Genomic DNA, 25618 nt, shown 5'->3' on the forward strand with positions numbered 1-25618 from the left:
AACTAATGCAATGGCAAGAACACACGAAGTGGACAAGGCCCTCACACTCAAATCCCTCCACAACAACAAAAGATATGAAGAAATATAAGAGGAAGAACAAGGAGCTTATAAAAAACTCGAAGATCTAGATCCAAGGGGTTCCCCTCACATAGAAGAGAAAGTGATTGGTCGAGATGTGGATCTAGATCTCCTCTCTCTTTTTCCTCAAGAACAAGCAAGAATCATTGGAGGGATTGAGAGTAAGCAAGCTCTAAGAAGGTCAACAATGGGGGAAGAACACGAGCTTCACAGATAGATTAGGCCAAGGGGTTAGAAGACCCCCTTTATATAGTGGGGGAAGGAATCAGACCGTTACCCCCACTTACAGCCCGAGCTCAGCGGTACTACCGCTGGCTACAGCGGTACTACCGCTGACCCTCCAGCGGTACTACCGCTGGCTGCAGCGGTACTACCGCTGAGCCCATGCTAGCGCAAAGATACTACTGAAAAGACCTCGATGACGCCTAGAGGGGGGGGTGAAAGGCTATTTAAAAACTTCTTCGGATTTGGCTTAACCTAATGCGGAAATAAACTAAGAGGGTACTTGTCAAGCACAAATCCTAAATGCACTAGGCACTGCAACGTGTAACAACAACACGATCTACCAAGATGGACACAATACAGTTACTAACAAGCACAAGTAAGTTACACAAACTTACTTGAGCTATATCACACGACAAGTAGGTGAACGACACAAAGATACTAGATCACACTATAGCACACGATATATCAAAAGCTGCAAGTGTGAACGTGTGGATATAGAGGGTATGCTTGAATGATTAATCTTGTATAAGAAATGGACAAAACAATATAATGAGCACAACCAATATGCAATGTGTGTATGCTCAAGTAAAACAAGTAAACCACAAGTAAGGAGTTAGGGTTAAGGATAACCAAGGTCACTGAGCCGAAGATGTATCCCGATGTTCACTTCCTTGGAGGGAAGCTAGTCACCGTTAGAGAGGTGGATGTTACCACGAAGGCACACCAACGCCACGAAGGCTCACCCTATTCTCCCTTTGAGATAACACCACGAAGGCGTTTCTCAACCACTAGTGGTAAGCCTTTGAGGTGGCTTCCAAACCCTCACAAACTTTTCCGGGGGGTAATCACACGGATTGATTCCTCTCAGAAGAACTCCTACCGCTTAGGAGTCTCCAACCTCCAAGAGTAACAAGATCACAGGGAATGCTCAAAACTTGCTCAAATCTCAAATAGCTTGGGTTGATAGAAGGAGAGGGAGACGATCTATCTTTTGATTGGAACAACTCTCAAAGGGGCTCACAAATGCTCTTGGGATCTAAGATTTGGTGTGAGCAAATGTGTGTGAGGTAGAAATGAGTTCTTATGAGGATAAGGCTATGTTGGGGCACCCTCTCACGAAGTGGGAGGGGGTATTTATAGTGGGGAGATAAAAACAGCCGTTGGGGACACTTTAAGTCACACATGGGTCGGACATCCGGCAGTTCACGGATGTCCGGACGTCCACAAGGGGTCGGATGTCCGACAGGGGTCGGATATCCGAGGGCTGTAAATATATCCGGAACCACTGTGAAGTTGAACAGGGACCGGATGTCCGAAGAAGGCCGGAAGTCCGAGTTATTCAACTCAAACTTATCTGGTGCAAGATTCCGGATTTCCGAAAGGGGACGGACGTCCGGCCCTAGGACGTCCGGAGGGAGCCGGAAGTCCGAGTTATATGGCTCAAGTTTCTCTGGTGCAAAGCTCCGGATTTCCGAAGCTGGTCGGACGTGCGGCCCTCGGACATCCGGAGGGAGCCGGAAGTCCGAGTTATATGGCTCAAGTTTCTCTCGTGCAAAGCTCCGGATTTCCGAAGCTGGTCGGACGTCCGGCCCTCGGACGTCCGGAGGGAGCCGGAAGTCCGAGTTATATGGCTCAAGTTTCTCCGGTGCATAGTTCCGGATTTCCGAAGCTGGTCGGACGTCCGGGCCTCGGACGTCCGGAGGAGGCCGGATGTCCGGGCCTCGGACGTCCGGAGGAGGCCGGATGTCCGAGGCACTAGTCATCTTTTCTGTTAAGAGCAGAGCAGTGGAGATGTGGTAAGAGCAGAACAATGGATATCTAGTTTGAGCAAGTTCATCACAAAACTTGTGATCCCCTCTTAATAGTGCGGGATCCCTAAAGACTCAAGAATTATAAAAGGGGTACCGATGATCCATACTTGAGTGTATACTTTTATTCGCTGATCATCACTGCGCACCACTAACGTCAAAGAAACTGATACCTTTGAGTTAGCCCTTTCACTTGAGCTTGATGTTGTTGTTCCTTCTTGGCTCAAGTTGAAAGCAAGACATGATGAAGTCTTCAAGCAGCTCTCCCATACACAATGTGGAAAGCCTAGCTTATGTATTCATCTTCATTTGTCCACCATGTGAACATCCACAAGAATCAAGCATGTAGTGCTCAGGAATGCTTATCTTGATCTTGTCCTTGTTAGCACATGAGCTTGTCCTTATCAACACATGATCATTAACAATAGTTTCAATGATATATTCGTGTTGATCCACTTGAACTTGCACACCACAATCTTGATGACGATCACCACTTGACGTCATCCTTCATGGGTTGTATGAGATCTTCCTTTTGACGCAAGCCCATGGAAGCACACCTAACCCCCACATAGGACTCTCACAAAGACCATGGGTTAGTACACAAACACGTAATGGACAATGCTTACCATACCATGGGATCACTTGATCCCTGTCGGTACATCTTATACGCTTTGTGTGTTGATCATCTTGATTTACTCTTTGTCTGAGATCTTGATCAATCTAGTGTCTCTATGACCATTCTTTGGATAATACCTTGAATACCATCTTGGTCATCATATAAACTCCTTGAACCCAACAGATGGACTTCAAGAAGTGCCTATGGACAAATCCTATAAATATAACTTAAGACAACCATTAGCCCATAGGAATTGTCATCAATTACCAAAACCACATATGGAGATATATGCTCTAACAACTACCGGGACAACCATCGACAAGAAAGTCTTCGCAAAAAGTCCGACGTAGTACAACCGCAAGGATGACGGTACTAAAGTCCTGGAGCGGTACTACCGCTGACCAGGGGCGATATTACCGATGGGACAGCGGTACTACCGCCAGCTCTAGCAGTACTACCGCTCGCCACTGAAACAACCATAACTTTCACATACGAGCTCCGAATCGAGCAAACCCAAGCTTGTTGGATTCAGGACGACAAGGGCTATCCAAGGGAAATCTTAAGACCATGCGGTTATGAAAATGCCAAAGATATAGAGATGTGAGTCCTCTATGAATGAAGAACCGGCAATAACTCCAACATCGAAAACATCATAGTAGATCCATATGGACTCCGTTTTCGATGAACTCGAGCTTGTCACGAAGATGACCATAAGCTCTAAAACTCACAAAGAGAAACACCAAACAAGAACCAAGAAGTATGATGCAAGGATGCAAATGGTTTGAGCTCTCAACGAATGATACGATCAAGCTACTCACTTGAGAGCCCCCTTGATAGTACAGCAATCTATCCTAAACAAAAAACCTATCAAGGGCAAACCTATACCTTGCACCTCGTCCTCTTGAGCTAGATGATGATGATCTTGGCTTCCTCAAGATGGACCACCTTTCTTGATTGTGTTGGCTTGATGAAGACTAGTTGATTGCTCCCCCATACTCACTATGGGTGAGCCACTCTTCAGCATATCTTCACAAGTCCATTGCCACCACAATGGACGGCAAGCTTCAAGCATGATATCTTCGTGCTGATCCACTTGAACTTGCACATCGCAATCTTGATGCCGATCACAACTTGACGTCATACTTCATGGGTTGTATGTGTTAGGAATATGCAACTTGTATTCCCATGAGGCCATAGGCCGATATATATACATGTACAGGTGATGGACTATATGCAGGAAAACCCCTTATATATTGGGATAAATACAAAAGGGTACATGACTTGTATTATAACTCTAACACCCCCCCCCCCTCAAACTCATGATGGATGAACAACACTGAGTTTGGAGAGATAAAAGCCATGTTGGGCTCTAGTCTGGGCCTTCGTCAGGAAATCCGCCAACTGTAACTCAGAAGGCACATACTGAAGAGCAACAACCTGATCCTGCACAGCAGCGCGCACATAGAAAGCATCAACACCAATATGCTTGGTGAGCTCATGCTTCATAGGATCGCGCGCAATGCTAATAGCACCTGTATTATCAGATAAGAGCAGAGTCGGTGTAGTGACAGAAACACCAAAATCCTGAAGTAACCACCGTAACCAAGTCACCTCTGCCGTCAAAAGAGCCATCGCTCGCAACTTAGCCTCTGCACTCGAACGGGAAACTGCAATCTGTTTCTTCGTCTTCCAGGCAACGAGAGAACCACCAAGAAAAACACAGTAAGCAAAAAGTGAACGGCGATCTGAAGGATCACTAGCCCACGTAGCATCTGAATAGGCCTGTAGCTGTAAAGAACTGGATTCAGGACGACAAGAGCTCCGAAATCTTAAGACCATGAAGATATGAAAATGCCAATGATATAGAGATGTGATACCTCTATGAATCAAGAACCGACAAAAACTCCAACATCGAAAACATCATAGTATATGCATATGGACTCCGTTTTCGATGAACTCGAGCTTGTCATGAAGATGACCATAAGCTCTAACACTCACAAAGAGAAACACCAAATAAGAACCAAGAAGTATGATGCAAGGATGCAAATGGTTTGAGCTATCAACGAACGATACGATCAAGCTACTCATTTCAGAGCCCCCCTTGACAGTACATCAATCTATGCTAAAACAGAAAACCTATCAAGGGGGCAAACCTATACCTTGCACCTTGACCTCTTGAGCTAGATGATGATGATCTTGGCTTACTCAAGATGGACCACCTTTCTTGATTGCGTTGGCTTGATGAGGACTAGTTGATTGCTCCCCCATACTCACTATGGGTGAGCCACTCTTCGGCATATCTTCACAAGTCCATTGCCACCACAATGGACGGCAAGCTTCAAGCATGATATATTCGTGCTGATCCACTTGAACTTGCACACCGCAATCTTGATGACGATCACCACTTGACGTCATCCTTCATGGGTTGTATGAGATCTTTCTTTTGACGCAAGCCCATGAAAACACACCTAACCCCCACATAGAACTCTCACGAAGACCATGGGTTAGTACACAAACACGTAATGGACAATGCTTATCATACCATGGGATCACTTGATCCCTCTCGGTACATCTTGTACGCTTTGTGTGTTGATCATCTTGATTTACTCTTTGTCTGAGGTCTTGATCAACCTTGTGTCTCTATGACCATTCTTTGGATAATACCTTGAATACCATCTTGGTCGTCATATAAGCTCCTTGAACCCAACAGATGGACTTCAAAAATGCCTATGAACAAATCCTATAAATATAACTTAAGGCAACCATTAGTCCATTGGAATTGTCATCAATTACCAAAACCACATATGGAGATATATTCTCTAACATTGTCCCTGTCTCTATCCTCCTTGCCGTCGATCGCTTGCGCCGATATCGTCGCCGGTGCCGATCTCGTCGCCAGCACCACCATGGTGATCCTCTTGTTCTTATCTTTTTTTTAAGAAAAAGTTCTTACTTGTATGATTTAGATAACTACTTGTATAATTTCCTAACTTGCATTATTGTTTGTTATTATATAGTGCCATCATTTTCGTATCCGCCCAAATATGGGGCGGATATGGGAAAGCCCACGCACGCCCGCCACGTCGGCCCGACGGCTTGGCCCCACGCGTACTCGCCGGGAAACCCGATGATGCGGCGGGCGCCTCGATCGTCGGCGTGGTGTGAACACCGCATGTCACCGTTCCATGGTCGAGGCCGACTATTTAAGCTGGCCGGCGCTTTCCAGCCCTAGCACATCTGCCTCCTCCTTCTCTCTGCTGCCACCCAAGCACTTCCTTCTCCGAGCCCATCAGCCATACCACCATGTCGCTGGCATTACACGATCCAGCACCATCTCTTCCTCGTTCAGCAGGTCCGAATTCGAAGGGAAGTGGGGCTCCCTCTAGAACTGGAGGTGGATTTCGAGGAGGTGGAGGAGATGAGGGAGCAGCCCGAGGAGGTGCCACACAGGATGTCATCGGAGGAGGACGCAACCCTGCAACAGCTGGAGGAGGAGGTGCCGCCACATGAGCCAGAGGAGGACGCAACCCCGGAGGAGCCGGAGGAGGAGGCGCCGCCACAGGAGCCGGAGGAGGAGCCACCGACGGTGGTCAATCTGTGAATAGGAGCAGCTGGTCATCCTTAACTCCATCCTCTCCGAGTTGGCTGTGGCAGCCAGGCGTCGAATGGAGGAACCACGGGCGACGCAGGAGGCGATGCAGGAGGTTGCGCAAGCGATGGAAGAGGCGGCGCAGGAGGCGGCTCAGGCTCTAAGGCAGATCATCTCCAACGAGGAAGAAGATGAGTAGTAGTACGTAGGATATTTTGCATGCTTTGGATGGATGTGAGGGATGAAATATGAGAGAGTTGGATGTGAACATGAAAATTTGAGGCGTGGCCGGTGAGTGTTCGTGAACAAGACCTGTCACGTCCGCACGCGTTTGTGGGGTCGGATTTACAAGGTTGAGCTGTAGATGCTCTATGGTAGGATCATATGGTGTATTCATAAAAAAAGTTGAAATATTCATCCCTTTTCGATGAATACCCATGCTGACAATGTTGAACCCATTTTGAAAAAAAGGTGAAATAAAATGAAAAAAGATTCGAAAAATGCAAAAAATTTCCATGAGTCCTTTTATGTCTACTGCTTTTGAGGAAAAGACGATAAATTACGCATATAATGGTTTTTTTTAAGTTTTCACAAAATGAACTACCATCTATGAAGGTTTATGGATTTCCAGCCAAATGACCTAGTTGATGGCTATATCCATGTTATATTTCAATATAAGGTGACGATATTTGGCATAAACATGGGGCTTACCATGCAAAACAAGTTTGCCAAAGGGAGCTCACAATTGTTTGTTACAAAAGTAAACAAATCTTTTTTTAAGTGCAAAATGGGTTTTTTGTGAAGCAAGTACCACAAATATGATCGAAAATTGAAATTTTGCAATTTTCTTATGAAATAGAACATATTAGAGTTGTACTGCCAAATGACCTTTTTTTTTCTGAGAACTACTCATATGTCCAAATGATCTGAAATTTGAAGCGTACCTCATGCACCAAATTATCTTCCGTGCACACAAAAATTATTATTATTTGAAAGAAAAAAAATACTTTTTGTGAATTTTCTCTTCACCTAGTGCAGATGAGCCCGGCTTAGAAATGTATATTCGAGAAGATATGGTAAATTTAGAAACTTGAATCAACTCAATAGGATTTGAAATGAATGTTCTATGAATTTCTAAAATTGACTAGAAATCAAAAAAGGTATTCGACACTATTCAGGCAGGCTGAACAGGCCGGTCCAATTACTTAAAACACCCATCAATCGACGCTTAAGCATATACACACACATGCCACACTAGCTTGACCCAACTTCGTGTCCATGGGCTGAGATAGAACGTCGATGACGCTCTTTTGAGGTGGTCTGACTTGTCAGGAGATCATCCAAGAAACGGCCAATGGGCTCTGACCCAACGGAATGCTTCGTTTGGGCATTTTGGGAGGTTGGAGCCATGGGAAGAGGGAAAAGGTGAGGAACCCTAAGGTGACGAAGCAAAACTGGATAGAACTAAAGAACCGGAGAAACAAAAATAGAAATCCTATATTTTTATAGAGCAAACAATCTAATTAAAGATGTTTACATAGAAAATATGAAAAAATTATTTACTAAATGGAGTGCCCGATCTAAAATTAATGTATCAGATATATGTAAAGGTTCATCACGCAATACATGTGGTAAGCAATCCAAACTATTCAAAAATAAAACAATATATCAAGGTTTGATGCTTTGGATCTTGGTGGAGTTTCCGAACCACAAGCAAGAAATTAAACTACGAGTAGATATTTTTCACATTTTACAAGCCGCGTGCGATTTTAGATCCGGATATGTGCAAGTAGACATCTGGTGTCAATCAAGTGGGAGATAAAAGGATGCCATCAGTTTTCCACCAAGAAAATCCATGCCAAGTTGCACGGTACCATCGAAATAGTGCCGGTGCACAACACTTTCATTATCTGGACCTTTAGATAGCTTGTGTCAACGGGAGATATTTCATGGGTTTGGCATCACGGACCAATCGAATGTCCCTCTCACAATAAAGCGCGCGCAATCACGCGATGGAAGCACGCTCACTCCAACGAATAATATAGCCACACCAAACGCCAAGTATATACACGTATATATACAACAAGCACCACACACACTTCCAGTACAAAGCACCAAACGAATACGGTGGAATTAACGTGGAGCATATGCCATCTCCTCGTTCGGTCGGCCGTCCAAGATGATAGCCTGCGAGGTGCGTAATATGCTTAGCACATGCTTGTACAACACCAACTCCCTCGTCGCCTAGGTCTCACACACACACACATGCTCAACGGATTACTATGCTGTTGTTTGCTTGCTCTGGACGACGCTGGCCGATCGACTATTTTACTCCACTGGAAGTATGATCGAGATAGATCGATCGAAGATTATGCCGTATATGCCGATCCATCATCAAAGGAAAAGATCAATCGTATTTGTCCATGCCATCTTACCGGAAGCATCTATCTGATCGGCTGTCGTGTTCTTGGGATGGACCACCCATATATATGTATGGCCGTCGGCCGTCTGAAATAAGGGTTTCTTGGTCAATGTCATGCTAAACAAGATCAAGCCTTAGCCTTCCATGTCCTATCCACTAATTTGTCCAAACGCATGCATGCATGCATGTGATCTTAATAATGGCCGATGGATATTCTTTCCTTGGCTGGCCAATTATTCGCACGAAACAAGCTTAGCCTGCCTTATCTAATGCTCCAAACACCGGTACGTGGGTTCAGTTTCTTTGCCTGGCCGGTCGATGTGGCCTAGCTAGCATCCATCTAGAAGTTCCAAACTCCTGTCTGGCTCGGGTCATGTGAGCTAGGCGGCAGTCGGCACGGCACGCATAGGTTGGATCTAGTGGAGCAATAGGTGTGGAAAATGGATGGCTAATCGAGCTGCCATATCCAAACTTCTGCCCTAGCCCAGCTAGTGTACGTGCGTGGCCGAACAGGCGGCGGCACAACTATATGCCTAGGCTGGAGTTTATGAAGAAACAAACTACCACCACCACCACTTGTGGAGTAGTAGAGATAGCTATAGCTTAAATTGTCGATATCATCCCTTGAATTTCGGCTTGGCATACGTACATGGCAGCAAAACGACGGAGAAAGCGTTATTCTCTGACGACATAAAAATCTTACGGACGGGTAAGTGCAGTTAGCTAGCTCACGCTTCGTCCCTCCTCTGGGGTTTTAAACTCGTTATTGCAAGAAGAACGTGAAGGGCTTCATTCTTGCATGATAAAGAAATGCAAAAGATGAGAAGAAAGAAAGAGAAAAAGAGTAAGGACTTTCGGGTGGAAAGCAACGTGACGGGGAGCCTTTAGGGGCCACGGTTGTTAGTCGCACGAAGCAACGTGAGGAAGCACCGGCCGACGGTTGGATTTACCCATGCGTGCCACACAAATAGAGGCTGCTTGCCGGTGAAGGCGGCCGCCACCTACTCGGCGTGTGATGAACGTGGGTCAAAGGCTCACCAACGCACACACAAATTGAAGTAACCACGGCACATACATACGAAGAAAAATGACAGAGTGACCGCACCGCCCGACCCGATGACACGCAGGCGACGCAATCGAGGGAACGCATATGCATGCACCACTTAGGCTGGGGATAAGAGCATGCACTATGTAAGTATGTATAGTTACGTAGCAGCAGTGTTTATTTACCCACCATGCATGCACGGTTGATCTGATCTGATCTGAACCCCGTGAGTTTACATCCCTGATCCATCCATGCTGACCGACCGCGACGGGACGCCTACCTACGCCATCCGGCCGACCCATTCTCCTCCGGCGACGTGGACTAGACACGGCGGGGCGACGCCATCTCCCGGACGGACGGGCCACCGGCTCATCGAGAAACGTCTCAGACTCTTGGACGCAACCGACGACGGACGTACGCACCCACTGCTGATCGATGAAACCCGGAGAATGTGGAACACGGCACCATCCTATGGATATGGATGGATCCATCGTTAGATAGATAGAGTTGGGTGGTGGCTAGCGTCGCGTCCCGGCCTGCCCGGCTTGGCTGCCTTTGTTTGACCTCCACCGGATTCTGCATGGAAGATTCGTGTAAAGCTCTTGCTACAAGGGCTGACGAGTGGAGTGGAGTAGAGGAAGTTGGTCGTCTCTCCGTCTCCCGATATTTCTTCCATCTCTCCCGGCCGGTTGCACCTGGCCTGGGACAGCTCCATCCATCCAGTTTTCAGGTTGGGTTGATGATAGTATATATCATACATACTCAGGTCGATCGTCATCGAGACCGTATTCATCACACGTAGAGGCCACGCGTAGTACTACGTGCGCTTATCCACGTACTGATCCTCGGTCCAACGAAGTTTTGGTGCGTACCAAGAATTCGCAATCCGAAATATCACCATATCTGCATAACGATGCCTGCCGGTCGTATGCATGCTCATCCCATCCAATGGCCCCAGAACGCAACCAAGATTTTTGTGGTAAAAGACAGATAAGATCATAAGAATAGAATAGTACGCTAGTGCTACTATACCACGTACGACAGCGGCTGGCATCGGTGTCCGAACGAGGGCCAGACGGAAGCTTGGCGTAGTATGAACCCGGCGCACCGCCGGGAGATGCTGGTCGGACGACACACGCGACGATAATGATACCGCATGCAAGGATGGATGGATGGATGGATGGAGCAGCGGCCAAGTTGCGCCGCGCCTACCATTATTCGCTTATCCGATGCGATGAGGGCAAAGAAGAAGAAGAAGAGGTAGAAAGAACCACGCCACAGTAGTGGAGCAGCAGCGGCATAGGCACGCACGCACGTCGCACGGTTACCGACAGATCGGGGACGTGCGCTGCGCTGAGTTGCCAAGCTGAGCCCGGCCAGGGACCTGAATCATGGAGCCCAAAGCCTATTGCCGGCCGGCGTGTGAGATCCAAATGCTGGATCGATCCCTGTCTGTCCCTCTCCCGCGTGTACCGCAATACCGCATCGACTGTGGCAAATGCATGCTCAATCGTACCACGACGTACTGGCACAGCAGGGGCATGTAGCTGTTCTCTGACAAGGAAGAATTGCCAACCCTAATCATGGCAGAGCAAAACTTTCATTCGGCCGTTCAAGTTTAGACCAACTTCAACTTGAACGATCCATTTCGTCCACGCTTGTCCTTTTCGATCACCGCGAATAACAAATATGATCCAATGCATCGATTTAAACGGATGCATCTTTTTTTCGTCCGGATGTGATCCATTCCACGTTTATATTTGAGTCGCATTTGTATCGGTGCGGACACGCATCTCGTCCGCTTGCTTCTTGCCCGAGCCTGTCCATCGGCGGCATAGTCTCTCCTTTTTTATCCTCTTCCACATCCGTTGTCGGCAAGTGTATAAACCCTAGGCCCGACACACATTTTCCCGGCCACCTTTATGTGCACCCCCCCCCCCTCTCCACCACCTAGCAGCACATCCACCGATAGGGTGCCTCTTTCTGTTGGTGTGGATGGTCGAGTGATAGATCTGCGACGACGACGACGAGATTTGGCGAATCCGACCGACGACGGATTGCGCTTGTCATGGATTAGCCGGTACTGTTCCACCCAGGCTGGGCAATGCCTCGGTGCCGCATGCAGGTGCTCAATCCGCCTCGAGTCGTTTGGGTCTGTACCGTCGCCGGTCTGCCAGCAAAGCCACGACCGGCCGGCGCCCTGGCTAGGAGCTGGCCCATAGGCTTGTCGGCTCACCATTGTCGTTCATCAAGTGCGACGATTACGAAATGCAGGCCGTCCAACGTGTTTCTTCGACGCCGGAACATCCCGGTTATGTGTTCGTCAAGTGCAAAAATGATGGAGTATGATTTTCGTGCGGTCTTTTGCTCTTAGATTCAATGCAATTTCGGTAGCTTACTTGCTCATTTTTGTGTATAAGCCCGATGTAACTTTTGGTATTGAGAAAAGGAATAAATCAATCTATTGATGTCATGAAATTTGCTAGATGTCCATGCACTTCTAACTACAATTGGAGGTATAGATGAGAGTAAAGAAAAGATTAAAGAGAAAGCAACATCTAATTTTTTGAAGAAAGAAAAATACGTTGTTAAGCTTAAGAAATCGCAGATCCGAGCCGAATACTAATCACACATCGCACCAAACCCTGACATCTATAGCTGAAAGCCCCAGCCCAGCCACATACCGGGACTGGGTCTCACATCGGTCCGACGCACTCTCGCTGCCGCTGCTATCGTCCACCTGTCCATCTCTAGAGCAGGAACTAACACATCGACCTTGCCTGGCCTACCGTTGACGCCACCACGATGTCACACAACGTCATCATCCTACATGTGTCCATCCACATGCACCTGTCGCCGAAACTCCGCAGCGCCATGCCGCCGTGATCCGTCGTCGGCCATGGGGTACATGCAACACCGCTCCTCCTCTTGTCCCCTCCATCCACCACTTACTCCAAAACGATGCCCTTAGAAGGAAAATCGATACTGCAAACGCCATCATCGTTCGATCTAAACGACCCAGATCTAGAGTTTCCCTCGGAGCATCCTGATCCTGACGATGCAAACTACAACGACGATGCCTCGACAAGGGAACGACATCAAAGACGCCACCATCGTCCGCCATGACCATAGTCAGCGCAATTTTCATCACCAGTTGCGCCACCAGGCATGTGCCGTCGTAGTCGTTGGTGTTGGGGAACGTCGCATGGGAAACAAAAAAATTCCTACGCGCACGAAGACCTATCATGGTGATGTCCATCTACAAGAGGGGATGTGTGATCTACGTACCCTTGTAGACCGTACAGCAGAAGCGTTAGTGAACGCGGTTGATGTAGTGGAACGTCCTCACGTCCCTCGATCCGCCCCGCGAACCGTCCCGCAATCAGTCCCACGATCTAGTGCCGAACGGACGGCACCTCCGCGTTCAGCACACGTACAGCTCGACGATGATATCGGCCTTCTTGATCCAGCAAGAGAGACGGAGAGGTAGAAGAGTTCTCCGGCAGCGTGACGGCGCTTCGGAGGTTGGTGATGATCTCGTCTCATCAGGGCTCCGCCCGAGCTCCGCAGAAACGCGATCTAGAGGTAAAACCGTGAAGATATGTGGTCGGGCTGCCGGCAAAGTTGTCTCAAATCAGCCCTAAAACCCCACTATATATAGGAGAGGGAGGGATTAGCCTTGCCTTGGGGTCCAAGAACCCCCAAGGGGTCGTCCGAGCCAAGGGGGGAAGGATTCCCCTCCCAAACCGAGTCCTACTTGGTTTGGAAGGTGGAGTCCTTCTTCCCTTTCCCACCTCCTTTTTTTTTCCTTTCCTCTTTGATTTTCTTCCCAATGCGCATAGGCCTCTCTTGGGCTGTCCCACCAGCCCACTAAGGGCTGGTGCGGCACCCCAAACACCTATGGGCTTCCCCGGGGTGGGTCCCCCCCCCCGGTGAACTCCCGGAACCCATTCGTCATTCCCGGTACATTCCCGGTAACTCCGAAAAACCTTCCGGTAATCAAATGAGGTCATCCTATATATCAATCTTCGTTTCCGGACCATTCCGGAAACCCTCGTGACGTCCGTGATCTCATCCGGGACTCCGAACAACATTCGGTAACCAACCATATAACTCAAATACGCATAAAACAACGTCGAACCTTAAGTGTGCAGACCCTGCGGGTTCGAGAACTATGTAGACATGACCCGAGAGACTCCTCGGTCAATATCCAATAGCAGGACCTGGATGCCCATATTGGATCCTACATATTCTACGAAGAACTTATCGTTTGAACCTGAGTGTCAAGGATTCATATAATCCTGTATGTCATTCCCTTTGTCCTTCGATATGTTACTTGCCCGAGATTCGATGGTCAGTATCCGCATACCTATTTCAATCTCGTTTACCGGCAAGTCTCTTTACTCGTTCCGTAATACAAGATCCCGCAACTTACACTAAGTCACATTGCTTGCAAGGCTTGTGTGTGATGTTGTATTACCGAGTGGGCCCCGAGATACCTCTCCGTCACACGGAGTGACAAATCCCAGTCTTGATCCATACTAACTCAACGAACACCTTCGGAGATACGTGTAGAGCATCTTTATAGTCACCCAGTTACGTTGCGACGTTTGATACACACAAAGCATTCCTCCGGTGTTAGTGAGTTATATGATCTCATGGTCATAGGAACAAATACTTGACACGCAGAAAACAGTAGCAACAAAATGACACGATCAACATGCTACGTCTATTAGTTTGGGTCTAGTCCATCACGTGATTCTCCTAATGACGTGATCCAGTTATCAAGCAACAACACCTTGTTCATAATCAGAAGACACTGACTATCTTTGATCAACTGGCTAGCCAACTAGAGGCTTGCTAGGGACAGTGTTTTGTCTATGTATCCACACATGTAAACGAGTCTTCATTCAATACAATTATAGCATGGATAATAAACGATTATCTTGATACAGGAATTATAATAATAACTATATTTATTATTGCCTCTAGGGCATAATTCCAACAGTCTCCCACTTGCACTAGAGTCAATAATCTAGCCCTCACATCATCATGTGAATTACATTGTAATAAATCTAACACCCATACAGTTCTGGTGTTGATCATGCTTTGCCCGTGGAAGAGGTTTAGTCAGTGGGTCTGCTACATTCAGATCCGTGTGCACTTTGCATATATTTACGTCCTCCCCTTCGACGTAGTCGCGGATGAGGTTGAAGCGTCGTTTGATGTGTCTGGACTTCTTGTGAAACCGTGGTTCCTTTGCTAGGGCAATGGCACCCGTGTTGTCACAGAATAAGGTTATTGGATTCAGTGCGCTTGGCACCACTCCAAGATCCGTCATGAATTGCTTCATCCAGACACCCTCCTTAGCTGCCTCCGAGGCAGCCATGTACTCCGCTTCACATGTAGAATCTTCTACGACGCTCTGCTTGGAACTGCAACAGCTTACCGCACCCCCATTAAGAATAAATATGTATCCGGTTTGCGACTTAGAGTCGTCCGGATCTGTGTCAAAGCTTGCATCGACGTAACCTTTTACGGTGAGCTCTTCGTCACCTCCATACACGAGAAACATCTCCTTAGTCCTTTTCAGGTACTTCAGGATATTCTTGACCGCCGTCCAGTGATCCACTCCTGGATTACTCTGGAACCTACCTGCCATACTTATGGCCAAGCTAACATCCGGTCTAGTGCACAGCATTGCAATACATGATAGAACCTATGGCTGAAGCATAGGGGACGGAGCGCATATGCTCTCTATCTTCATCAGTTGCTGGGCACTGAGTCTTACTCAATCTCGTACCTTGTAAAACTTGCAAGAACCCTTTCTTGGACTATTCCATTTTGAACCTCTTCAAAAATTTATCAAGGTATGTGCTTTGTGAAAGTCCTATCAGGCGTTTTGATCTATCCATGTTGATCTTAATGCCTAGAATGTAAACAGCTTCTCCTAGGTCCTTCATAGAGAAACTTTTATTCAAGTAATCCTTTATGCTCTCCAAAAACTCTACATTGTTTCCAATCAGCAATATGTAAATACAAGATTCTCCAACCACTTGTATAAACCCAAATGCTTTGATCACCTTATCAAAGCGTTTGTTCCAACTCCGAGACGCTTGCACCGACAAAACCTTCGGGTTGCATCATATACAATTCTTCCTTAAGGAAACCGTTAAGGAACGCCGTTTTGACATCCATCTGCCAGATTTCATAATCGAAAAATGCAGCTATTGCTAACATGATTCTGACGGACTTAAGCATCGCTATGGGTGAGAATGTCTCATCGTAGTCAACTCCTTGAACTTGTCAAAAACCTTTTGCCACAAGTCGAGCTTTATAAACGGTCACATTGCCGTCAGCGTCCGTCTTCCTCTTAAAGATCCATTTGTTCTGAATAGCCTTGCGGCCCTCAGGCAGTACTTCCAAAGTCCACACTTTGTTCTCATACATGGATCCTATCTCGGACTTCATGGCTTCTAGCCATTTGTTGGAATCTGGGCCCACCATTGCTTCTTCATAATTTGCAGGTTCATTGTTGTCCAACAACATGATTGATAAGACGGGATTACTGTACCACTCTGGAGCAACACGTGGTCTCGTCGACCTGCGTGGTTCGACAGAAACTTGAACCGGAGTTTCATGATCATTATCATTAACTTCCTCCTCAACCGGCGTCGCAACGACAGAGGTTTCCCCTTGCCCTGCGCCACCATCCAGAGGGATGAGAGGTTCGACAACCTCGTCAAGTTCTATCTTCCTCCCACTCAATTCTCTCGAGAGAAACTCCTTCTCGAGAAAAGCTCCGTTTTTAGCAACAAACACTTTGCCCTCGGATTTGAGATAGAAGGTGTACCCAACTGTCTCTTTTGGGTAACCTATGAAGATGCACTTTTCCGCTTTGGGTTCCAGCTTTTCAGGCTGAAGCTTTTTGACATAAGCATCACATCCCCAAACTTTAAGAAACGACAACTTTGGCCTTTTGCCATACCACAGTTCCTATGGTGTCATCTCAACGGATTTTGATGGTGCCCTATTTAAAGTGAATGCAGCTGTTTCTAATGCATAACCCCAAAACGATAACGGCAAATCGGGAAGAGATATCATAGATCGCACCATCTCTAATAAAGTACGATTACGACGTTTGGATACACCATTATGCTGTGGTGTTCCACGCGGTGTCAACTGTGAAACAATTCCACATTGTCTTAAGTGAGCACCAAACTCGAAACTCAGATATTCACCCCCACGATCAGACCGTAGGAACTTGATCTTCTTGTTACGATGATTTTCAACTTCACTCTGAAATTGCTTGAACTTTTCAAATGTTTCAGACTTGTGCTTCATTAAGTAGACATAACAATATCTACTCAAATCGTCAGTGAAGGTGAGAAAATAACGATATCCGCCGCGTGCCTCTATGCTCATCGGACCACACACATCGGTATGTATGATTTCCAACAAGTCACTTGCACGCTCCATTGTTCCGGAGAACGGAGTTTTAGTCACCTTGCCCATGAGGCATCGTTCGCACGTGTCAAGTGACTCCAAAAGTCCATCGGCATGGAGTTTCTTCATGCGCTTTACACCAATATGACCTAAGCGGCAGTGCCACAAAAATATGGCGCTATCATTGTTAACTCTAACTCTTTTGGTCTCAATGTTATGTATGTGTGTATCGCTATCAAGATTCAATATGAACAATCCTCTCACATTGGGTGCATGACCATAAAAGAATGACCATAAAAGATGTTACTCATAGAAATAGAACAACCATTATTCTCTGACTTAAAAGAGTAACCGTCTCGCAATAAACAATATCCAGATATAATGTTCATGCTCAACGCAGGCACTAAATAACAATGATTCAAGTTCATAACTAATTCTGATGGTAACTGAAGTGAAACTATGCCGACGGCGATTGCATCAACCTTGGAACCATATCCTACGCGCATCGTCACTTCATCTTTCACCGGCCTTCGTCTATTCCGAAGTTCCTGTTTCGAGTTGCAAATATGAGCAACAGAACCGGTATCGAATACCCAGACACTACTACGAGAGCCGGTTAAGTACACATAAATAACATGTATATCAAATATACCTGATTTTTCTTTGCCCGCCTTCTTATCTGCCAGATACTTGGGGCAATTGCGCTTCCAGTGACCCATACCCTTGCAATAGTAACACTCTATTTCAGGCTTAGGTCCAGCTTCGGGTTTCTTTGTCGGATTGGTAACAGGCTTGCCGCTCTTCTTTGAATTTCCCTTCTTGCCTTTGCCGTTTCTCTTGAAACTAGTGGTCTTATTCACCATCAACACTTGATGCTCTTTACGGAGTTCAGACTCTGCGACTTTCAGCATCGCAAACAACTCGCCGGGAGACTTGTTCATCCCTTGCATGTTGTAGTTCAACACAAAGCCTTTATAGCTTGGCGGCAGTGATTGAAGGATTCTGTCAGTGATAGCCTCTTGCGGGAGTTCAATCCCCAGCTCAGCTAGACGGTTTGAGTACCCAGACATTTTGAGCACATGTTCACTGACAGACGAGTTCTCCTCCATCTTGCAAGCATAGAATTTATCGGAGGTCTCACACCTCTCGATCCGGACGTTCTTCTGAAAGATAAACTTCAATTCCTGGAACATCTCAAATGCTCCATGACGCTCAAAGCGACGTTGAAGTCCCGGTTCTAAGCCATACAAGACTGCACATTGAACTACTGAGTAGTCCTCCTTATGTGCTAACCAAGCGTTCTTAACATCCTGATCAGCCGTAGCGGGTGGTTCATCTCCTAGCGCAGCATTAAGGACATAATCCTTCTTCCCAGCTTGTAAGATTAGCTTAAGATTACGAGCCCAGTCTACAAAGTTGCTTCCATCATCTTTCAACTTAGCTTTCTCTAGGAACGTATTAAAATTCAGGATGACTGTCGCGTGAGCCATGATCTACAACACAAATATATTCAAAATGGACTTAGACTATGTTCAAGATAATTACAGTTTAACTTAATCAAATTATTCGCTAAACTCCCACTCAAAAAGTACATCTCTCTAGTTATTTGAGTGGTTCATGATCCACTTACACTAGCTCAAGTCCGATCATCACGTGAGTTGAGCATAGTTTCAGTGGTAAGCATCCCTATGCTAATCATATCATCTATATGATTCATGATCGACCTTTCGGTCTCATGTGTTCCGAGGCCATGTCTGCACATGCTAGGCTCAACAAGCTTAACCCGAGTGTTCCGCGTGCGCAACTGTTTTGCACCCGTTGTATGTGAACGTTGAGTTTATCACACCCGATCATCACGTGGTGTCTCGAAACGACGAACTGTAGCAACGGTGCACAGCCGGGGAGAACACAATTTCGTCTTGAAATTTTACTGAGAGATCACCTCATAATGTTACCGTCGTTCTAAGCAAAATAAGGTGCATAAAAGGATTAACATCACATGCAATTCATAAGTGACATGATATGGCCATCATCACGTGCTCCTTGATCTCCATCACCAAAGCACCGACACGATCTTCTTGTCACCGGCGCCGCACCATGATCTCCATCAACGTGTCGCCATCGGGGTTGTCGTGCTACTCATGCTATTACTACTAAAGCTACATCCTAGCAAAATAGTAAACGCATCTGCAAGCACAAACGTTAGTATAAAGACAACCCTATGGCACCTGCCGGTTGCCGTACCATCGACGTGCAAGTCGATATTATCTATTACAACATGATCATCTCATACATCCAATATATCACATCACATCGTTGGCCATATCACATCACAAGCATACCCTGCAAAAACAAGTTAGACGTCCTCTAATTTTGTTGTTGCATGTTTTACGTGGTGACCATGGGTATCTAGTAGGATCGCATCTTACTTACGCAAACACCACAACGGAGATATATGAGTTGCTATTTAACCTCATACAAGGACCTCCTCGGTCAAATCCGATTCAACTAAAGTTGGAGAAACTGACACTCGCCAGTCATCTTTGAGCAACGGGGTTACTCGTAGCGATGAAACCAGTCTCTCGTAAGCGTACGAGTAATGTCGGTCCAAGCCGCTTCAATCCAACAATACCGCGGAATCAAGAAAAGACTATGGAGGGCAGCATTCCTCCGGAGGCGTCGGACTAGCGTACGGTGCGGCGGTGCGGCATGTGTATCCTAGCACCGACGTGCGGAGCGCGTCGAAGATTGGGGTTCGTTCTTTCGGCGCGGTGTGGTGGCTTCGGGAGGGGCAAGACATAGTGATCGCGTGCGTCGTCGAGTTCGGGTCAGATCCTTCTGGATCCGACGCCCGAACGTCGTCGGCCAACGCAGGATGGTGGTACTCGTCACTGTTCAGATTGGATCTTCATTGATCCACATACCCGCGGTATGCTTCTCACCTGGCGGTTTCCTGACATTGCCGGCGTGGCCGCGGATGAAGCTGGTGGAGGAGATTCAGATAAGGGGAAACCCATTGGTCGGCCCTGGCCTGCCGCGCCGACGACGACGCTCAAAGGCGCCATTGTTCTTCCTCAAGACGTCAGTTTACGTCTGCTCCTCCACTTCCTACCTCACTCCTTCTCGGGTGAAAACCCTAACTTCGATGGGCGGTGGCGGCGTCCTTGACGTGGTGACCTTCCTGAAGTCGTCGCCTTGAGGGCTGAGTGGTGGTGGGCACTATGTGGGTCCTGGACGGTTGCTAGTGGCGGACACTGCTTCGAGGGAAACCCTAAGATCTGACTTTCCAGATCGGACGATGGCGGTACTGCGGTGCCATTTCTCTCTTGGGAGCACCGCTGAATGAGAGAGGCAGGAATGAAGCGGCTTCATCTGGTCCGAAGATTTGGTGGAACTGTCAAGTCATGCCTGGCCGAAAGATGCTACGCTGAGTCATGTCTGGTTGGTAGGTGCTACACACGACAGTTCTTTCAGAATCTTCGTGTCTGGACGAACGAGCGCACGACGGTGGCGCTGTTTGGCGCTGTGGTGACGTCGATCATCTTGCACGAAGCTTTCGATGGAGATGTCAAGCCATGCCTGGCCAACAGGTGCTACGCTGTTTCATGCCTGGTCGGCAGGTGCTACGCACGACAGATTTTTCAGAATCTTCGCGTCTTGACTGACGAGTCGTGGTGGCGTCGATGGATGGACGGACTAAGAAGGACGATACAAATCTCTCTTTTCTAAAGATGGGTCAGCGGCCTGATGACGATGGCGACGTCTAAAACTTATGCATGTGGTGTACGCTTTAGGTCTGCTGCACCGACTGTGGGTTCCGATACGTTATGTGGATGGATCGGTGACAACACCGGTTTTAGATATGGAAAGTGAAAGAACTTCATATTATCGAGTTTTGTAGATGTGAATGATGACTTCGGATGGTTTGATGTATGTTCTTGTTAGATCTATGTTGAATAATTAATAAAGATGACCGTATGCATCGATTGATGCAGAGGTCGGGGTTTTGAACCTTCTTTAAAAAAAATCGCTTATGGCATGGGGGCTGAAAGAATCATTTTTCTTGCTCTGATTGATTTCATCGTCATCGTCAACTACATATACAATGTGACCGGATCAAACCTCTTCTCGCACTCAATGGTAATGGGGCGGGCATATGTATATGCGTGCGTGAGAGACGAGGTTGGAAACGTAAACCCAAAAGAAGAAAGAAACCTCTTTATCCTGTAACTGCAGCTAATCCTAAAACCACACCAACTGACTTGCTGAATCATCATCATCGTCGTCGTCGTCATTTTTCATTGGTTATTGACATCATCTCGTCGGTTTTGTTCATGCTACACTTCCTTCCTTCGTCAGAGCGTGCCCTCGAAGGTGACCCGGAGCTGCACGGGCCACGGCCGCTGCTGCGACGGCGCGTTGGCGAGGCCCTGCAGCATCTTGATCACGTCCACCGTGTCGTCCAGGTAGTACTTGGCCATGCTCGGCTTCTTCCCCACGGTGCACGCGAACACCTCGCTCGTCGCCGGGAGCTTCACGCTGCCGTTGGCCGGGCACACGATGCTCTCGAACATGTCCTCGTCGGACCGGTCGTCCCCGATGCAGAGCACGAAGTCTGGCGCCTTACCGCCGCGCACCATGGACGACAACAGGCTCTCCACCACCACTCCCTTGCTGATGCCCTGCACGACGACGCACAGAAGATGCATTTCCCGCATGTCAAACAAAGACAAGGATACTCGAGTTTCATTCAAAGTTGGTGGTGCCGGCAAGTGACACAGATGCTACTACTACTACTAGGGGGGGGGAAAAATCAATAGCGCCAAGCAGCAAGTTGCTCTCGTCCAAATCCAATGGGGACAAAATGGGAGTTCCTTCCACGGATTTCCCTGTCGACAACGGGGAACTGGCCCACCTGCCGATTCAACAAATCTATTTCGTGGAGAGGATATAGATTGTTCCAGGGAGGCAATCAAGCATGTTGTGGTGGTGTGGTCTGGTGGATGAGGACTGGATCGGATTGGATCAGATCAGATCAATCCTTATCCGCTGCCTTTAGTTGGACAGCTACGTTTGGTTGTTTAGCTGTTGTTCAACATGTTTTTTATACTACAAGTCTACGACCCCAGTTAATTATTTTTCCATTTGACCGACTATGAGCATCCCAATTAATCAACTCCAAAACTGTAGAATAACACAGCCAGAGAAGGAAGGAGAGAAGCAGCTTGCACGCGCTTACCTGAGGATTAACCTCCACGATGTGCTGGCCCCTCTTCACGACGACCGGCTCGTTGGCGAGCACGCTCTCCAGATGGTCGAGCAGCTCCTTGGCCTGGCATGAACCGAAGTCTGGATCCGCCTCGTCGTGATGCCACACCAGCGCGCTCTCCTTGTGCTCGATGTATGATCCATCTGTCGCCTCTGTGTACAGTCTCATCACCGGCTCGGCGGTCTTCTTCCAATCGAAGTCTGCTACCAGCCCGCAGGTCTCCCATGGCGATTCCTTGCTCCACCTGCAATCAAGAATTGGCCAGAGAGTTGTTGATGGATGTCATTATTTCGCAACCACAAACAAAGATTTGAATGCTCTCTTCTAACTAAAAGGAATACTGGAACAGTAACCATCTATGCTTAGGTTCATGGTCGAAATCAATCACTTCCCACCCTCCAAAGCCATAGCCTCCTAGATTGGTTCTGGAAGCAAGAATGTCGACGATTCTAGGCTAATTTCGGAGGGGCTATATGCTCTAGCCGTGAATCTAGACCAGTCGGTAACTCATTTTACGCAATCTTGAAATGTTTTCTAGCATGTACTACTTGTGGCACTACTTTGCTTCAATCGCATGCTTTCTAAAGATTTTATCCAAATCAAAAGCAGTCAACAAGAATCCAGAGCAAAGCAACACCGTACCAACTAGTAGCATTAGATCTTTAACGACAAGTGTCTAGAGATCTCACCTAGTGAAGTAGCCATGCTCTGCAGCAATCCCCAGCTTCTCACATGGCGCGAACCACGTGCTCAGCTCATCCTTCCCCCGACCGCTCACGATGAACACCCTGTTCTTCGGATCTTCACACAGACGATTCAAGACGGAGATGACCTCACTGCTCGGCGCCTTGTCAATTGAGCTCTCCGGCATCACGGTCCCGTCGTAGTCCAAGAGAATCAGCCGGTTTTCCGTCTTCCTGAAGGACGGCACAATGTGCTCGACGGAGAGCCGCCTGAAATTTGGGCCAAGCGCCACCACCTTGAAGCTCATCCCGAAACCAATCCCCCAATGTCGCCGTGAGAAATGGTCCTTGCAGGCTCGCTGCAGGTCCTGGTCGAAGGACCGCGCCCAGTAGGCCACATCATGGGTGCTCACATACTTGTAATGCTTCTCGTGGCGCAGCCGCTGCTCCGCGTCGGACATCCTCAATGCCGAGCTCATGGCCTCCGCGACGGACTCCACGCTCCACGGGTTGACACGGATCGCCCCGCTGAGCGACGGGGAGCATCCCACGAACTCGGAGAGGACGATGACGCTCCGCTTCGGGGCGTCGCCCAGGGCGGTGCTCTCCTGCCGGCACACCGTGTAGATGTAGGGAATCCGGTTGAGCCCGTCGCGGACGGCGCTCACCACGCAGCACTCTGCGGCCGCGTAGTAGGCCGCCTTCTCGTGCTCCGACACCGGGCGGCTGATCATGACGATTGGGGTGTACCCGGGGGTGCCGAACCGCTCATTGACCCGGGCGCTGATGGCCCTCGCCTCGTCCTGCACCTCCTGCACGTCCCGGCCCTCGCTGCGCGCCGGGTTGGTGATCTGCACGAGCACGGCCTTATCGCGGAGCTCGGGATGCTCCACCAGCAGCTGCTCCATCCCCAGGAACTTGAGCCCGATCCCCTTGAAGAGATCGACGTCGTCCACGCCCAGCATGAGGCGCCGCCCCTTGTACGCGTCGGCGACCTGGCGCACGACGTCCGCCGTCTCCGGCGCCGACACGACCGACCGGAGCTGGCCCATGTCGATGCCGACGGGCAGTATCTTGACGGTGACGGTGCGGCCGTAGTACTCGATGCCGATGTATCCGCGCTTGGACTGGTAGTCGAGGCCGAGCAGGCGCGAGCACGCCGAGAGGAAGTGGCGCGCGTAGTCGAAGGTGTGGAAGCCGACGAGGTCGGCGTTGAGGAGCGCGCGGAGCAGGTCGTCGCGGACTGGAATCGTGCGGAAGATCTCCGAGGAGGGGAAGGGGGAGTGGAGGAAGAATCCGACCCTGGCGCGCGGGAAGCGCTTGCGGAGGAAGGTGGGGAGGGCGAGGAGGTGGTAGTCCTGGATCCAGACGAAGTCGTCGTCGGGGGCGAGCACCTCGGTGAGGCGGTCGGCGAAGGCGCGGTTGGCGGAGAGGAAGGAGTGGTAGAGCGCGCGGTCGAAGGGCAGGCCCCCGAGCGTGGAGGGCGTGAGCGGGAGCAGGTAGTGGAGGAGCGGCCACATGTAGTGCTTGCAGAAGCCGTGGTAGTACCTGCGGTGGAGGTCGGCGGGGAGGAAGACGGGCAGGCAGGAGAAGCTGGCCATGAGATAGCTGGCCAGCTCGTCGGAGGCGGCGTCGGCGGCCGCGGGGGGCAGCGTGCCGACGTGCAGCACGGGGGCGGAGGCGGGCAGGCCCGAGCGGAGCTGGTAGGCGACGGTGCCCGCGTCGACGGTGAACCTGAACCCGAACGGGGCCGCGGGGTCTGGGGACGCGCGGAGGGGGAGGCGGTGCGAGACGATGACCCGCCGCGGCGGGCCGGGCTGGGACGGGGACGCCGGCGAGGAGGGGGAGGCGCCGGCCATGACCCGCGGCAGGCGGAGCGGGGACGGGGGCAGCGGCGGCACCTCCTCGGCCAGGTCGAGCAGGTTGTGGCAGGAGAGCGACGGCATCGTCTATTGCCTGTGCGGCGGCGCGTTGCGGTTGCCCAGTGCTCCTGGACGGGGATAATGGCGCATGAAGTGGCTCGCGGAAATGTGGGGGGACGGAGGGAGGAGGGAGGGGGGAGAAGATGGTGAGCTGGATCGGCGGGCGTGCCTGCCGCCTCTGTGGAAGCTTCTGGGGATAAGAACGGGCGGGGGTGGGAGCGAGGGAGGAGGTATATATAAACGGGACACGGGAGCGAAGCCCGGCCCGGCCCGGCCCGGCCCACCTTGCTAGCTACTCGTAGCTTGGACCAGGATCGGGAGCGGAGGTGGAAGAAGGGGGCACGCACGGGGTGGGGCCGGGGGCGGGGGGCTTATCCAGATTGGGAAGGCGCGCGGCGCGAATGACGGTCATGCCCCCGCGCCGTGGGACGGTTGGGTTTCGGATTGGATGGATGGATGGATAGACGAGCGCTGCCCACGACGCACGGCCACCGTCGCCGTCGTCAAACCGAACG

The 25618-nt window shown here is 49.2% G+C and overlaps 1 protein-coding gene across 1 annotated transcript; it reads right to left on the reverse strand.

The window, feature by feature from the left end:
• Positions 1–21275: 21275 nt before the first annotated feature.
• Positions 21276–25320, reverse strand: LOC123406139 (probable alpha,alpha-trehalose-phosphate synthase [UDP-forming] 8). Its single transcript, XM_045099617.1, has 3 exons — positions 23188–25320; positions 22469–22742; positions 21276–21911 (listed from the first exon to the last, which is right to left on the reverse strand). Exons 1-3 carry the CDS (start codon positions 25125–25127, stop codon positions 21585–21587), a joined length of 2541 nt encoding a protein of 846 aa, XP_044955552.1. The 5' UTR covers positions 25128–25320; the 3' UTR covers positions 21276–21584.
• Between the last annotated feature and the right edge of the window lie 298 nt (positions 25321–25618).

Source organism: Hordeum vulgare, chromosome 6H, assembly GCF_904849725.1.
Source record: "Hordeum vulgare subsp. vulgare chromosome 6H, MorexV3_pseudomolecules_assembly, whole genome shotgun sequence".
Classification (NCBI taxonomy): Eukaryota; Viridiplantae; Streptophyta; class Magnoliopsida; order Poales; family Poaceae; genus Hordeum; species Hordeum vulgare.

Excerpts from the sequence above, each read along its gene's own strand:
- LOC123406139 (XM_045099617.1), bottom strand. The coding sequence starts at position 25,127 with ATGCCGTCGCTCTCCTGCCACAACCTGCTCGACCTGGCCGAGGAGGTG. Across the intron at positions 22,743-23,187 it reads GAGCATGGCTACTTCACTAG|GTGGAGCAAGGAATCGCCAT; the intron begins GTGAGATCTCTA and ends TCTTGATTGCAG. Across the intron at positions 21,912-22,468 it reads TCGTGGAGGTTAATCCTCAG|GGCATCAGCAAGGGAGTGGT; the intron begins GTAAGCGCGTGC and ends GTCGTCGTGCAG.